At 36.1% G+C, this 18,102-nt stretch overlaps 1 protein-coding gene across 2 annotated transcripts in view; it reads right to left on the bottom strand.

The window, feature by feature from the left end:
* PTGER3 (prostaglandin E receptor 3) overlaps positions 1–18,102 on the bottom strand; it is an 81,323-nt gene that overhangs the window by 27,086 nt on the left and 36,135 nt on the right. For both annotated transcript variants that reach the window (XM_082358520.1, XM_082358519.1), the window contains exon 2: positions 15,813–15,992. In XM_082358520.1, coding sequence (XP_082214646.1) covers positions 15,813–15,992 — 180 coding nt within the window. The remainder of the gene's footprint in view (positions 1–15,812; positions 15,993–18,102) is intronic.

Below are 18,102 nucleotides of genomic sequence, written 5' to 3'. Positions count from 1 at the left end.
TGGATTCCTCAAGCAGTTAAGATTGCTATTGTGGGGCTTCCTTGGTGGCGCAGTGGTTGAGAGTCTGCCTGCTAATGCAGGGGACACGGGTTCGCGCCCTGGCCTGGGAAGATTCCACATGCCACGGAGCAACTAGGCCCGTGAGCCACAACTACTGAGCCTGCGCGTCTGGAGCCTGTGCTCCGCAACAAGAGTGGCCACAACAGTGAGAGGCCCGCGCACCGCGATGAAGAGTAGCCCCCGCTTGCCACAACTACAGGAAGCCCTAGCACAGAAACGAAGACCCAACATAGTAATCAATCAATCAATCAATAAATCTTTAAAAAAAAAAATTGCTATTGTGGCTACTATTACTACTATTAATACAGCATCAATAACAACGACCCCTGCATATTTATCATACCCACCACTCTTCTGGAATATTTACACATTTAATCTTCACAGCTACCCTATAAAGTAAGTGCAAAAATCCCAATTCTTCATATAAGGATTCAAAATCTTAGAGAGTTTAAGGAATTACTTTCAAGTTCCATAGCTATTAACCCAAACTTTGATCCAGGTCTGACTCCAAAACACAACTTTCATACCCCTGAAGGTAATCTGACCATGACACCTCTCGTCCAAACGAAGTTCCTACTAATCTAGTTGGCATCCTAGTTGCCTCTTGTCTTTCTCCAAGGATATCACTCTCTCCCTTCCAAATGGTTGTCTCATGCAAATAAGAAAGATCCCCTAAGTTTGAGTGTATCATTCTCCATCCAATGAAATGGAGAATGGTGTTTCCCATTAAGAAACTTCAAGCAATGTAATCATCCACTGTTATTACATTTTTTTTTTCTGAACCCATTCTCTCATTAAAACTTACTTTCCTGAAATGAGGTCTGTAAATTACTACTTTAAAAGTTATATTATTATTAACAACAAACCATTATGAAGATCTTCAGTCTCCATTTCTCATGCAAATTACATTGAAGTTGGCAGGCAGAGGGAATTTACCCTTCAAGTATTTGCCCTAAGCTGTGACTCATTTGATTTGGTTTAATTAACTCCCGGGTCAGTAAAAAAAAAAAAAAAAAAAAAAAAATTTTAATAAAGGTTTACGTGTAATTGGGTTAAGCCTGTTCTGAATAGATGCTAATCAACCCCTGAGATGCCTGAGAATTGCTGACTATTGTTGTAATTGAAATAGTAGAGATAATGTGCAAAATTAGACCAAAGATAAATTCCAAGATGCACTGATTTTTTTCGATTTTTCAAGTTAAACTGCTATAGGTAGGCTGCCATTTGCATTCATTTGAAAACACAGAATTCAAGTTTTGGAGCTGCTGAGATTTTATTCCCTTGAGCAAAATGTTCTGCACTGTTCTAATCAGCCTGACCAGTTCTGAAGAAAACAGAGCAGCCAGTTGAAGAGAAAACTGGTGAAGGAATAAAATGTCAAATATACCAAATAGATTTTGCTTGCTAGCAACAAGGGAAGAAAGACTCAAAAACTGGGGACAGCTTTTCTCTTTCTCAAAGATAAAATATGCTCCGCTCTGAAACTGCATTGTATTTTGCAGGAAGAAGCTAGAGCAAATTTCAAAATTAAACAGGAGGAGGTGATAAACAGAATGGTTTCACTGCAGACAAATGGCCCGCTCTCCCTCTGGCCGGTCCTGAATTTTACAAATTCTCTCAGGAGTCCCTGTGTCATTAGGAAGCAAAAACACCTTCTCATTAAGCCCGATCCTAAGTTACCTTACAAGCAGGAGAGAAAGTATGAAAGGAAAAACAAAAAAAGAAACAAAAAAAAAAAACAAAAGGACTGAAAGAGATGCATACTTAGTAACCCAGATCATGATAAGCTCTTAGTTTTTAGCAAAACTCACACGCCTGGGCAGCAAGCGGAAGTGCCCTCTTTTTGTGCAGCCATCTGCTGCCGGCGGTGATATTCTCTCCACTGCAGAAGCGGCCCTGCATCCAACAGGGAGGGTCTGAATGTTCTCAGTAGTGTGCACACGCCTAGATTGGACATAAGGACTACATTTTTGCTGAAAATCTTGTTTGCTGAATCTAATCAGTACTGTTGGAAAAACCACCTTCCCACTGCTGCCCAAGATTATTTCTGGCTGCGGAAAAATGCCCAGGCATCAGAACAGAGTCAAAGCCTTTCTTTCATGGGGCCTTAGAGGATTTCTCCAAGATAAACTTGATGCTTCAGAAAATAATCATAGTAGTAGTTTTCACTAAGTGAATTCACAACAATTACATTCTAACCTGAAATCAGGTGAGAATCCCAGCTACACTTCTCACTAACTCCGTGGACTTGGCCACGTGATTTACCCTCCCCGAGCCTCAGACTTCTCATCTGGAAAGTAGTGGTAATAACACCTACCTTGTGGCATTGACATGAGAATTTGATAACATACGTAAAATATAGGTGCTCATAAAATGATATCTGCCACTATTGTTATTATCACTATTATTGTTAGTGTTCATGTGTATTTAAAATCATTTTCTTTTCTAGGAGTTCGGTTCCTTACATTTTTTTTTTTTCTATTAAAAAGCCCATTTTAAAGCCAGTGTGATCAAAAGAGTGAATTATTCAAGAAATACATCAAGACACGGAATCTAGGAAACAGGGTATCTAATAAAAAAGAGGCAATAGGCTGAATAGAAGAGAAACTTTAAAAAAAATCTTAGGCTCTAAAGGAGGTAAAGATTATCTGATAGGTTTGAGCACTTGGAAAACTGTTAAGATATGGTCATTAGCACAAAGAAAGTTAAGCAAATTTAACTTGATAAGTTCTTAACTCTAGAAAATAAAAAAATGTGTCCAAGAAAAGAAACATGATGACAGTTCTACTGATTCTGCAGTTAAGAATATTTACATTATCATAAAAACGCAAACACTGAATTCTGATTTAATAAAATTGTGTTAGAACCATAATGGGACAATGCGTGAGGAGAGAGTTAAATCCAGCAAAATAGAAAATCAACCTACAAGGTCCAAAGTTGATTAAGCAGGATACAAAAACATAAATAAGTTATTTAGAAATATGATGGTATATTTCAGAAGAAATGTTGAAAAAAAGCTGAAAGTAGTGATGTTTGGAGAGCAGGCTGGTGGGGGGGGGTTAGAATGAGGAGTGTGGGTATCATAATAAGCTTTTTTTAACTGAATGAAAGGTTCTTTAAATTCTGTAGTGCTTTACAATTTTCAAAAGTTTCACATACACGATTTCATGTAATCCCATAACCCTTTTATTTATCCCCTAACCCTATATTGCCCCCATCCCCCCACTAGTAACCACTAGTTTGTTCTCTATATCTGTGAGTCTGCTTCTCTTTTGTTTTATTCACTAGTTTTTGTTGTATTTTTCAGATTCCACATATAAGTGATATCAGACAGTATTTGTCTTTCTCTGTCCAACTTATTTCACTCAGAATAATGCCTTCCAAGTCTATCCATGTTGCTGCAAATGGCAAAATTTCATTCTTTTTTATGGCTGAGTAGTATTCCATTGTGTGTGTGTGTGTGTGTGTGTGTGTGTGTGTTTGTGTGTGTGTGTGTATCACATCTTCTTTATCCATTCACCTGTCATAATAAGCATGAAGTGCCATTTGACTTTTTAAAGGGGTGAACGTAATATTGTGATTAAAAATGAAACATTGAAGAAAAGAAATGCACATTTGAGATATAATGGACATCCCATACACAGACACACAGACACACACACACATTGATAAGCCCAAGTCTACACAATTTAATCTTTGTAATATTTCCTGAGCCAAAAATAAAGAAGTAAATGAGATCTATCATCTAACAATCAATATTATAGGATTTGGTAGTTTGGATGAGGAGGAAAAGGAAAGGAGGCAGAAAAAGTTAAGAAATGGAAGGCATGGCCCCTGAATTCAATTATCCTCCAGTCTGGTAAGAGGACAATCTCATAGGAGAAGGAGGCTAGGAAACTAAAAATTCTTTTTAGGGAGAAAAGGAACAGAAACCTTTTATAGGCATTTCTGCCTATGTCGCCTATAGATTTCCTATGAGCTGTTTTTCAAAATTCAAAAGAGAAAAACTTGTGTGTGTTTAGCTGACAAGTTGAGCTGCATGACATTCCAGAGAGAAAGGAAAATCATGGTTTTTCAGCTAGAAGAGACCACATAGATCAACCACCCTCTGATTGTACAGATGAGGCAAATAAACTTAAAAGAAGCTATGTATCTTTCCCTATGTGGGACCAGAACTAGACTTCTAATATTACTTGTGTGTTCTGGTGAATGCCCAATACTAAGTTAGCCAGACTGTACTATAGTGGTTTGAGATGAGAAAAATCATAATTAAATTTAATGTTCCATTGATGAAATCCAGATAATAAAATAATATTAACCATTATCTACTTGTATAGTGCTTTCAAAAGTGTCCTTATCTTCATTCTTATTTAATCCTAATAATCCCGTGCTGATAAGAAAATTCAAGTTCAGAGACATTTACTAAATTGTCAAGGGCAAACAACCACTGAATAGCAGATTAGATAAACGGACTTAAGTGTTCTGACTCCTTGTCCAACACTGGGAGTTTTTCTTTTTCATTAAAAACAAGAAATGAACTAAATGAACTAACCCACTAAACTTTAGAGAACATTTTAGAGAAATGACGTTGCTTTAAAAATGCTTTAAAATATTTTAAACATGCAATCTCTTAGTAGTGGCCAAATATTAATTAATTAAATTAATAAATGAATTATTTTAGGTTTCAATGACAATTCTGCTGAAGGCATAGTAGCAGAAATATGCAAAATGGCTATGATGGGAGAAAATCTGTCATAAGGAGAGGAGCCGTGCATGTCTAACTAGGGCTGCAAAACATTTAAGGCAGCGGTTCCCCTTCAGAGCTTGGCAATAAATGAATATTATTTCTCCAAAATTTTTCAAGTAAAAATTAATTCTGTCACTGCAATTCTTAAAATAAAGAGGCCAGGCAAAAAAAAAAATTTTTTTTAATGGTCAAGGAATGTTGAAAATAAGTAACAAAGAGCAATTGTTCTTCCTCTAAAAACGGCTTTTCATGGATCTTCTAAGGAGAAGACTCCAAACCACTGACTTATGAAAATCAACTTGCAATTTCATGCATACTATGTACAGCTGTCCAATTCACATACACACATCCAGAATGTAGGGTGCTCTGGTATCAAAGTGTGGGGTTTCCAAAATATAAATATTTCAGTGCTCTAAGATGGCACTTTTTTCCTCAATAAGGCAAGAAAAATGCAAAGATAAATGTCATTAATTGCTCCAGATGTTTCCCTCTAGAGAAGTACAAACTATAAACATCAATACTGCATTCTACTAATAGTTTCAAGCATTGGCTTAAAGCATCATTAATTTTACATTTGTAAGAAGGTCTGCAAGTGTATGCCTTGCCTTTTACTGAAAGTTTCAATCAATAGGTCCTCCTTGCTGCTTTCATTCTAAATAGCAACACAAAACTATAGTACATGCAGAAGTGTAAATATATATTTATACATATACATAACATAACATAAAGTCATGTAACAGAAAGTAACTGGAAGTTAGATTCTAACCATTTTAGACATTGCATTTTTCAGGTGAGGTGTTATTTTTTTTAATTGATTATTTTAATAGTTGGTTTTAAATCTCTCTTGCTGGATCAACACAAGGCAAAACTAAAACTCTGTGTAAGGCAAATATGTCATTGGATAACTTGTAATTCTTTTTCAAAAATTGTCCTTTTATTTTTCAACCTGTTTTTGGCAAGTAACCTATATCGCTCCTCTTCTGTTTGGGATTGTGTTGTTTCTTTTCCCCACATGATGGCAATTTTTAAAAATGATTGCAGTTCCTTTTAATAATTCTACCTCCCATTATGTTGATTTCCTATTATGGGCATTATGCTGATTGACTATTATGGGCATGTCATTCCTTGACATGAGATGTCAAGGAATTTTGGCATTCACAGGGAAGTAATTATGTTGATTTAGCTGCAGTTTTCGATTTTAGTTTTCAAACCAAACATGGACACTTGTGAGGTTCCTTGAATCACAAAGATTCTCTCACAGTGAGAATTCTTAACCTGTGTGTATAAATTTCCAAGACATCTGTAGACAGACTTTAGGAGGACTGCACAATCTCTGACACTGTAAAAAAATTCTCTGTGCTTTTTGTGAGAAGGGGATCCAAAACTTTCACCAGATTATCAGAGGGGTCTCTGACCCCACAGTGTTTAAGAACCAGGGTTCCACTGGGTACTTCTAGTTAAATCTAATTTTAAAAGGCTTCAATGGGTGGTAATGGTTTCAGAATTATTTTCTTCCAATGTTCTTTTCAAAACTGAATTCAAACAACCTTGCATGTTATATTCAAAGACTTCTTTTTAAAAGATTGCATAATAACATTAGGTATAAGCACTGATTATCCATAGCCCTTCCCTACTTTGCCTCAGAAATTTACAGTAAACTAATGAGTACCTTTGTTTTCATTTTCATTTTGGGTCAGATTTGTGGTTTAAGTTTTTCAACTTCCCATTTCATGCAAACTAGAGTTTAAATGTCAGTTATAGAGATCATGACTTGAACTCTGTCAGCAAAAGGTATGGTAATAGCTCTACACCTGAGGTACTGCAGACTGGCATGAACTCAGAAAGGCACAGTCTGATAAAGAGACATTTGCCCCAGATTTGCCTGCTCTTTGATAAAAATTCTGTCTCAGATTAAATAAAGCTCTTACAACTCTGTAACACAGATCAGACATGCAAAAATTCCGTTAAAGACAGAATTTGGTAAATTAGTTCTCTCTTACCAAGGCACCTTGCCTGGAAATGTGAACTTAATTAAGAGGAATTATAACAGATTTTCGAGGTCCTGAGAGAAATGGACCATCTTTAGATATCCCTTTGAGAGACATATAACCCTAGGGTCTCTAATCAAGAACAAAATAGGGATTGGAGGCATCAATAGAAAGATGATACTTTCTAAGAAATTGTACCTCTTTGTCTGTGAATAGGTTTATGTGATTACGGAAGTGGATCAGGGCCCATGGTGATCAGGGCACTGCTGTAGTGGTAGCACCACATTTTTGTGTGGTCAGACACAAACTGGCATTTTAATGCCTGCTTCCTTGAGAAATGCCAGAATGGTGCCTGTCAGGACCAACATCCCACAGATGGCTTTGTCCTGCAAACCCTCACACACCTCGCTTCCTCCTAGTGGCCATGGCCCTTGCCCTAAGGCAGCAGCTCCCAACTAGGGGCCAATATGTCCTCCATGCTGCATTTGGCAATGTCTGGGGACATTTTTGATTGTCACAACTAGGGCGGTATTACTGGCATCCAGTGAGTAGAGGCCAGAGTAGCTGCTAAACAGCTTACAACATACAGGACAACACCCTACAAAAAAGAATTATCTGCCCCAATGTGTCAAGAGTTCCATGGTTCAGAAATTCTGCCCTAAGGCCAAGTCACTTTTCCCCACTCTGTGAGATTACAGAGGTATACACGATTCAGACCCACACTTTTTACAGGGCCACTAGAATTTAGTCAGTTTGAATGCCTTGGAAATTGTGCTGCTTTGGGCAGAGTGGAGTGAAAAAATATCCTAAAATGTGCCTCCACCTTCCTGGTTAATACCAACCCCTTTCTCCAAAATGCAGATTAGATATCAACTCCTACGGGAAACTATTACCTATTTCAGCATCACCTCCCGCATATGCTTTCATTACCATAGGCTTACCCCAATAGCAGCTCTGTTCAAATGATTTCCTATTCCCCTACTAGATTATAAATTCATTGAAAGCTGGGTTTGTTTGTTTGTTTTTTAAATCCCTTAGTGTCTTAGTGCCTACCAGAATGCTTAGCCCATAATAGGTACACAACAAATATATGTTGAAGAAAAGAACAAGTCTGGAGGACTGGCTTGGATTCTGAGTACCTTTCTCCAAAATAGGTTTACTCAAGACTGTTTTAGGTGAGCACAACAACCCCCAAGATATCTAAGGATGCCTGACTCCTTGTCCTCCAAGAACATGAAACTGGGCAACGTCATTCCATGGCATGTAGGTTCATCAGCGTTGGAGTGGAAATTCTTGGTGCACCAGAAGATAGCCATAATGATGTTTACCTCAAATGCTACAAGACAAAGACTGTAGAGATCATAAGATCTGGTCGGGGACTTCCCTGGTGGTCCAGTGGTTAAGAATCCACCTTCCAATGCAGGGGATGCGGGTTTGATCCTTGGTCGGGGAACTAAGATCCCACATGCCACGGGGCAACTAAGCCAGTGCGCCGCAACTATTCAGACTACTGAGGCCGTGAGCGCTGCAACCTGTGCACCACAACTAGAGAAGTCCACGTACCTCAACAATAAAGAGCCCGTGCGCAGCAATGAAGACCCAGTGCAGCCAAAAAAAAAAAGATCTGGTCAGGGGTCTACGGCAGAGCTCTCCCTAAATGTCTGTTCTTAGGAGGAAGGAGGGCAAGCTCGGCGTGTTACTTATAATGAGCTTGGCTTTGCAGTCTATGTTCTACAGAACTTCTCCCATCACTGAGGGAGGAAGAAGTAGAGTTGAGCTGAATAAGCACATGGAAGAGGGTAGTGGGGTAGCCCAACACATCTCTACCAGTAATCAGGTCACACCAATACACAGGTACAAGTCTGCTAAAGGAGCTGACTATGAACAAGGCCAATTCTTATGTTGGCTGCCTGTAGATTATACTCAAATCCACAAGAAAGTAGGAGAACTAAGTTTAGAATAATTTATAAATGTGCTTTTGTATTAAAAACAAAAATTCTGAGATTATAACATGACTAGGTATCATATTGAAAAGCACCTCTCGAGTTTATAGCACATCAGTGATAATTTGTACTATATGTTATTATGGAATATAAAACAAAATGATTTAAATGTTACAGATAGGATGACGCTATTGCATTACATTGTGCTGTTATTTTGGCAAAGCACATCAAATAGGATTTTAGCAAAATACTTAATGTGATTATAAGTAAAACATTCCTGACATGAGTTGGCATCAGGAAAGAAAGACAGGGACATTTCAGAACATTTGACTTTATTTTCCATTGACAAGCACAACATAAATAACGTACATTTGTTAAGTACACAGACTAGCTATGACTAGAATGCCATCAAAATTCTGATGTACTTTTCATAGTCTCTTTTATTTTTTGTCCCCACCATATTGAAGACTACCCTTTAAAACATACTGGAAGATATGTTTAAATACACTTAAGATAACTAACTACATAAAGGTGACAACAGTATATCTTCCCATTTAACCACGTGTGTAGGGATGGCATGCTGAGTAGGAGAGGTGGAGAAATGTACACTTTCTATATACTGAGCTTTACATGATTGATTAAAGTGCCAATGATTTCAATTCTTACTTAGATACATTTTGAAAATAATATATTCATCTGTTGTAAACAGATCAAAATAATCAGTGCCTATTTTTAATTTGTTTGCTTAAAGAAATGTTCAACTTTATGTTATTTGTACAAAATTGTTTGGTTAAAGAAGAAGGAGAAGGTAAGATATTTCATATATATGCAGGAAGATTGGGAAGAAAAAGAGTTTAGCAGTCAGTGATGACTTGAGTGAATTTAACATTCACTCTTACAGAAAAGAACACTGGCCACTCCTCGCTTTGTCCTACTGATGCTCAATTATGAAAAGATAAACGTGGCCTCTTCCTCTCCTTGCGTCTGTGAAATGGCCTAAAAGGATGAAGAATCTTGACAAGTTAGAAATATACAGGTTTTCCTTCACCTCTTTCTCTTTGTTCTCTGTCCCACCCTCCATGCCTGTTCCATACGAGTGTCCTTTCAAAAGCTGAAAGAACATTGAAGTTCATCAGTAAGTCATACACATTTTCTCCTGCTGAACATTACAGCTTTGATTTCTACAGAAACTGAAAATCATAGAAAGAAACTATTTTCAAATAACTATTAAAGTCTGGTGATTGGCTAGCTTTTGGCTAGATATCTGATTCACTTTAATTAAAAAGCCAAAATATTCTAATTCTAAAACAATTAACGAAAGAATTTAAGATCTGCTCTAAAAAAATTTAGAAGTGCTATCATCTCTAAAATGCTCAAAAAGCCTGAAAAGGCTGATTTGTATCTGACGGTAATCTCTTTCCTTCTTATCTTTACTCCCATAATAAAATTATTTCATCAAAGCAGATATTAAAAAGCAGACTCAGATGCTTCATGTATTAGGACGTTAGCATATTAGAAATGTGAAACCATTCTCTCTCTTAAAAGCAATCCCAGCTTCACCATAGTAAATATTTCTGTTACTTTTTCTCCGTGAGAAAATGGAAAAACAGGCTGGAGGCAAGGGCACTGGGGGAACAGTCTCGTTCCTAATGAAGAAATAAGCATTCCAGTGGATATTTGAGTTGTTTATGATTTGAAACAGATTGATGTAAAACTTCTGAAAATAAAATAATTTTCATTCTCAATAGATAAAATGTTTGATTTATATATGAATAAATATGGTATATATCTGATTGAACTGCATTTCTAGAGAATCAAAATGTACTTGGCCTGTGGTATCATAATGTAATGGTTTACAACTCAACTTGTATAAATTATAAGCCTTTAAATAGAATCCTCACTTTAGGAATTATAAAATAGAGGCTACATAAAATAAAAATTCTGTGCTCTTTCATTACTTAAAAGAGTAGAGAACAGGGAAGAGTGGGAAAGGAAATGTAAAGTAGCATGCTTTGAAGATGTATTTCCATCTGACTTAAAAACTAACCGTCGACCTCTTTTGGAAAAAAAATGCCTCACTTCTAGACTTGTTGAAGTCTTTCATAAATATGTATAGTTTCAGTTTTCCCTTTGTCACTTTGAGAACAAAGTCACCCTGTACTACTCTTTTTACTTTCTTCAGTTTTATTCAAGGTGGACTCAATCCAAAAAAGGCATTCAGGGAAGGCATGTGAAAGATTTTACTTAATAACTACAACATGAATCATTATAAAATTGAAACCTTTTGCATGAGAGTAATCCATGGGAAATGAACTTTTACATGTAATTAGTAACTATATTAATGATACCAATATAATGGAGTTTTAATTTTTGAATTTTCCCTAATTCTCTGTTTCATGCTTCATATGTAATCACCACCTGTCAGTAGTCTTAGAATTCTGAACTGATAGCAGCTTCTTAACCAATGTGCATGTGAGTTTTAGATTGATTTCCAAATTTTGTAAATAGACTTTATCATAACCTATGTTAGGAAACATCACAGATTATGTCACCTCTTATTAGCATTGTACTGCAACTCAGAAAACAGTTCTGTCAATTTAGCCACAATATTACTCTTCATTTAAAAAATGTTATAATCTCATTCATTGAACAATTCTTTTCATTTATTTAGACCTCAATTTTTGCAGATTTGAGACATAACACAATCACAAAGCTAGCAATAAACAAGCAGTTGTGAAGATTGGGCATGGTTGGTGACCTAAACTTTTCACAGAGGTAAATCATGGAAATTTTAATTATTCCATACTAAGCTTTTTATATGTTTGTAGTAATAAACACTCTCTGTAGTAATAAAGTCTCTCTGTGTCACTCATCTTCTAGTAATCTGTATATTTCAAGAGAAGTTTTGGGGTTAAAATATGAGAATAAGTGGGCAATATATGTGCCTAAAATTTCAAAAAACAAAATTTTTCTATTTTCTGTAGCTGACTTAATCCCAATACAAAGAACTATGATTACTGACATGGGGAAGACTGAAAGCAGATCACTAATCTGGGGTCAAAACCAACAAAAACATATAAAGTATTAAATAAATAAAATTCCTAATTCTTGAAAATTTAATATTAGAATACTGCCACAGATTGTCCACCTTATTAAAATACTGTTTTGTCAAAGTTTTTAGTTTGTTTATTACTCAATGCCAGTGTGGCCACAGGGTCTTTTATAGTTAACTTTTATATGAGCTTCCACAATTTTATTCCATAACATGGTCAAGAGGTCTTTTATATAATGAAGAAGTGTTCAGTATATATGTGTACTTTTAAATTGACAATCATTTAAATCTGGCATGATTAAATGTTTACGCTTACTTAAAATAACTTCATATGTAGCATTAGGTAAATTTGATAAATCTTGGGATAACACATTTTGTTTCTTCAATTTAAAATATTTTAAAGATATCCACCATACTTATTTTATTTGAAAAGTAAACTGTTCTAATTAGTTGACGTGTCATCGTTCTCTTCTGTGACACAACATAGTGGTATAAATTCACTGTTTGGAAAATCAAAACTGCTTCGTAAAATCTACAACAGCTGACTTTACATATATTTCTACATTGCATTCACTCACTACTTTCTATTTAGTTTCCTAGGTCTCTCTTTTTTTCTTAACCAATACTGAGAAGTTTTGGAATTCTCATAATTTTTGCATGCATTTTTTTACTGCTCAGATAATGCATGGATAAACTAAGTATATGCGAGTGAATTTAAAGGCCAATGAACTTAAACGTGGAAACTGACATACTCTTCTGCAGTGACTTTAGATGTTTACTTCCTAACCACATCTAGGGCCTCTGAACAACATCTCTGAAATCTAACCTCAACTATCATCCAAAGGCTGATATCATTTAGGACTTATATTTCTTATCAGGTTTTCCATGTACTAACAAATGGCTGCCTACATAACAAAACTCACATGCTGTTTACGTAATTCTTCCTTTTCCATGTCCTTTTTTTTTTTTTGACAATAATATTATATTTTAAAGTCTCTACTAAAAAGATAGCCTCTTATCTCCAGATCTTTCTTCCAGAATTACTTGTTTCAATTATTTACCTATTCATTAATTCTTTTTTTTTTAGCATCTTTAAAACATCTTTATTGGAGTATAATTGCTTTACAATGGTGTGTTAGTTTCTGCTTTATAACAAAGTGAATCAGCTATACATATACATATATCCCCATATCTCTTCCCTCTTGCGTCTCCTCCCACCCTCCTTATCCCACCCCTCTAGGTGGTCACAAAGTACCGAGCTGATCTCCCTGTGCTATGCGGCCGCTTCCCACTAGCTATCTATTTTACATTTGGTAGTGTATATATGTCCATGCCACTCTCTCACTTCGTCCCAGCTTACCCTTCCCCCTCCCCGTGTCCTCAAGTCCATTCTCTATGTCTGCGTCTTTATTCCTGTCCTGCCCCTAGGTTCTTCAGAACCATTTTTTTTTTTTTTTTTTAGATTTCTTTTCAAGCTTGTTCAAAAACTGCCATCATCCACAATTACCATGTATCCCTGGGCAGGAATTTGTTTTGTAGTTAAGTATGAGTTTTAGGCTGTTTTGTCTTTATGCATTTCTGTGGTTTGATGAAAAGTGATATTTCTTTGACAATAATCTCAATTACCACTTGGGAGTAGCAGTCTCTTAAATTATTAATACAAATAACGCACTTTGTTATGCAGCAATATGACACTGCACATTTGAAGATAAATTTGTGTTTCTGTAATTAAACAAGCAGAGATCATTCACTTTATCAGCTTGATGGTCTGTAATGGCATGAAGCGCTTCAACCATACTGTGGGGCCCCACCGATGTGCACTTGGTTTTGGCAGATAATGATTCATTCATTGTCTGAACAAATAGTCATTGAACACTTTCTATATTCCAAGTGCTGTACTAGGTGCTGGAAGAAGTAACCCAATCAAGCTCATACCACTTGAATCTATACTATGTGTATATCTAAACCTAGGGTCTGAGGACCACTCAAGAGGTAAAACCTCTTCACTATAAGATCATATAAGTGCACTTTTTTCCTGAAAAAAAAAGTATGTAGTTTTGTTTCATCCTCCATGAGGTGACCTGTAGGATAATCCAATTCTATGGCATAGAGAGATTTTATAATGGGGTTTTAGTATAGGTTATTTATCATCATTTTTTCCAAAACTTAGACTAGTGGAATGATCATGAGTTACAAAAGTGCTCCCAGCAGATATTTTTTCTTTTATTTGAATTTTTGAATTTTATTTTATTTATTTATTTTTTATACAGCAGGTTCTCATTAGTTATCTATTTCATACATATTAGTGTATATATGTCAATCCCAGTCTCCCAGTTCATCCCACCACCACCCACCACCCCGCCACTTTCCCCCCTTGGCGTCCATATGTTTGTTCTCTACATCTGTGTCTCTATTTCTGCTCCCAGCAGATCTTACCTTCTCACTCAATTTGACATGGTCATTTAAATTGATTCCTCCTGATTGACTTAGAGTGGCGTACATATTAATCTAACAGATATTTTGTACTTCTTAAAATTAATTCTCCCCCAAATGCTTATTGAACACAAACACAAATGTAGTTACTATAAAGGAGTATAAATAGATCTCAAGTTTCTAAAAACTAGGAAAGCAAAAAAGGAAAAAGCAAATTAAAATCTTCATGAGAAAATGTTAGTAAGTTTGCAAAATGAATGCTCTAGAGAGTATGAAGAACATTTTATGTAGGTCTGATTTGAAAGATTGTTGTGTTTGTTGGGGAAATCTTTTTTTTAAGTGTAATTCTCAAAACTTAATGTAGTGACCTACTTGTGCCAAAAAGATATCAAGCTTAGCTATCAAGGTTTGTACACATGTATACCCTGAGAGAAACATTTTAAGAATAAATATTTAGATAGAGCTACTCTGAGAAGAGGGCAGAGAAAGTGCTGTGAGGGATCAATATTATTAATTTCCTAATCCTATAAATAGGCCAAACTATGGAAAGTCTTTATGGAAGCTTCAAAATATTTATTGGTCTTAGAATCAGAGTTAGAATTTAAATACCCAAAATACTGAAGAGAATACTTTTGGTGGAAAGTCAGGGAAGATAATTAGCCAGAGTACCTATATTTAGTGCTCAAATCAGTCCTTAAATAGCATTTTGAAAAATCACTTCACTGACTCCCAAGCACAGTTTTACGAATCTTCTGCAGACTTATAGAAATTAAAAATGTAATCAAAAGGAAGAACATTTAGCAATTCGGATGGTCACAAATTCTGTCATTTTTGAAATAAATGGAATTGACTCTTATTCAGATAATGAGTAAACCTAATTACCAACCCAACCAAAACTTAAACTTTGTAAGGTTAGCAGCTAATTTACATATTGAGCAATATTTAAATAACATCAGTACCAATGAACACTGTGGATACGTTATAGATTTTTTTTTTATCCTAACTCAACTTTTTAAAAAACTGTAAGGGGAATAAGAGTGACACAGAGAGAAAGAGAGAGAGAGAGAGAGAGTAAAAGAGAAAGCAGAAGGCCAAGGTCTTTGAGCAAAAACAAACCTTGTCTTCAACGATCTGTTCGTTAAATTCCCCATGTATTCAGAATACTAGAATATTAACTATTCCCATCCCACCCCCATCACAGACCAAGATCATTTATATAGAAAAAAAAGTCTTCACCTAATAAATAATCACATATTCAGCTACAAATGACAGAGTCCCCCAAACACTAGACTATTATTTATCTATTTTCCTTTGTTTGTGTTTGAATACTTCCGGCACATAGGGGATTATCTATGCTTCTGAGACCATTTAGCCTTATATCAAAAATTCTACTTCAATGCATAAACAGTGGCATGCCAGAGATGCCTAAATTCACAGTATGGTTTAGGGCTATTTGTTGCCGAAAGCTGTGAACATGCAAGTTGATTAAGAGTTCTCTTTCATGCCTCTGTCTGTGTTATTTCATTGGATAGTGAGATAGTCTGTACTTTCTTTCCATTATTACAGCAGCTGGAGACAGCATTTGCTACCTGGCAAAACTTTTGAAGAAGGATCTTTCTTAGCAGCAGATAAACCCAGGGATCCAAGATCTGGTTCAGTGAAGCCAGGCGAACAGCTATTAAGAAGAAGCTGCACTCTTTCTGCTTTTCTGTGTACGTCTTGCAGTGCTCAACTGATGTATGATTGAAGATCATTTTCAACATCATTATCTAAGAAAAAGGGACAAATTATTATTCCAAAGATTAACAAAGTCATATGCATCTCCCCTACATGGTACTTTGCACATAAATTAACAATAAATTGGTTATTAGATTGAAATGATTAACTCAAGCAACATTTATACTCACAGAACACAACCCTGAATTATATAAGATATTCCTCTGGATTTTCCCACATTTTTGCCTATTCAATGTGATACAGATTTTTTAAAAGTACATGTACTCAGGCTCTTGGTTCTTGGGATTTAAGAAGTTGGAAAACAACACATCTCAAAATTAGCCAAAGTCGTCTGTCTTGCTGCAGAAAATACCAGGAGGTTGACACCTAAATGAGAGCCAATGTTTCAAAAAAACCAAAACATATGTAATCTTAAACTTCAGTAGTTGTAACTGGAAAAAAAGAAAAAAAACCCTAGAAGAAAAAATAGAAGCAAGAAAGGGGAAAGTAGTAGTTATATTTCCTTCTTCTTCTTCTTCTTCCTCTTCTTCTCCTTCTCCTTCTCCTTCTTCTTCTTCTTATTGTCATTAGCATTTGCCGAATCCTTACAATTTGCCTGACACTGTGTCAAGTTCTTCATATGCATTTAATAAACAACAGAAGATAAATATTATTGCCATCTCCTTTTTACAATGGCAGAAACCAAGGTTTAATGACGTAAAATGGCTGAGCCAGACTTAAACCCAGGTTCACTAACATACGTCAGATGGCATTTTACCTTTTTTTGGTCTCTCCCTGGTCACTGCACACACACTAGAATGTAAACTCAATGAAGGCAGAATTTGGGACTATATCTTTTTTTCCTCACTAGTTCATTCCCAGTACCTAGACCAGTATTTAGCAGAGGGTGTTCAATAACCATTTGTAAAAAATGAATATATGACCCATATACAAATATAATATATGACATCTATAACATACATAATATAAATATACTTATATTTGAATGAATAAATATTTGTGATTTCCACAGAAGAGAAAAAAATGAAGATTCAAATGTATCTGAAAAGGCATTCAAGCTCATTAATCATCAGAGAAATGAATATGATGACAGAGTAAGAAACCATTTTACACCCACTAGTTTGACAAAAATGAAACGTGACTTTTCCAAATGTCGGTGAGGGTGTGGAGAAATGTGGATGCTTTTACATACTACCAGCAGGAGCGCGAGCTGGAGCGGCCACCCCGGAAGACAACGAGGCCCCATCTCCGCTGCTACTGTGCAGAAGTCCACTCCCAAGAGTACGCTGCCCCTAACTCCTGCGCCAGAAGTTGTGTGTATGACTCTTCATTACAGCATTGTTCATAACAGCAAAAAACAAGCAGGAACAACCCAAACATGGGTTCACGCCTGCAAAGAAAGAAAGGTGCTGACCTTATTACCAGCTCCTAAACTGGTCTTTCTAGACGTACATGACTATTAAGCACTTGATACATGGCTGGAGAAAATTGAGATGCTGGGATATGTAATGACTAATGAAATGATAATATTTTTGATATAGTGTGTTAAATAATGTACACTATTAAAATTAGCATCACTTGTTTCTTGTTACTTTTTAAAAAATGACATTACTAGAAAATGTAAAATTATATATGTGGCTTGTATTTGTTGCTCACGGTACATTTCTATTGAACCCAAAATGTCTCTCTCTTAAGGCTCACATTTATTTGGATGTTCTGTCCTCAGGTCACACATCCCAAATTGAAGGGGTCCCAACATCCCTGGGCATCCCAAACACCCACAAACCTACTATCCCAACAATGGCACTTTCTTTCTTACACAGTCACCCTGGCTCAACACGTCAGGGTCACCTTCGAATCCTTCTTTTGCCTTGTTGTCTGCACTGCCGTTTGCTCTTGTTCCAGTCTCATCCTAGTTCAGCTCCTCCTCTCATCTGAATTATAGTGATAACATACACCCCGATGGTGCAAATAGATGTCAGCACGACACAGATTCGGCATTCTAAATCTCGGCTCTGATCAAATCCTCACCAGCTATAAAAACGTCAGCTTAGTCTTACTGGACAGAATTGAGTCACAGGTAATTCTTAAACCAATCACTGGCAAAGGAGATGGAAATTTCCAGGTTTGGCTTATAAGGCA

This window comes from Balaenoptera borealis, assembly GCF_965194805.1.
Source record: "Balaenoptera borealis genome assembly, chromosome: 1".
Taxonomy (NCBI): domain Eukaryota; kingdom Metazoa; phylum Chordata; class Mammalia; order Artiodactyla; family Balaenopteridae; genus Balaenoptera; species Balaenoptera borealis.
The sequence above is the reverse complement of the archived record's forward strand: the minus strand, read 5'-3'. Positions and strand labels throughout refer to the sequence as shown.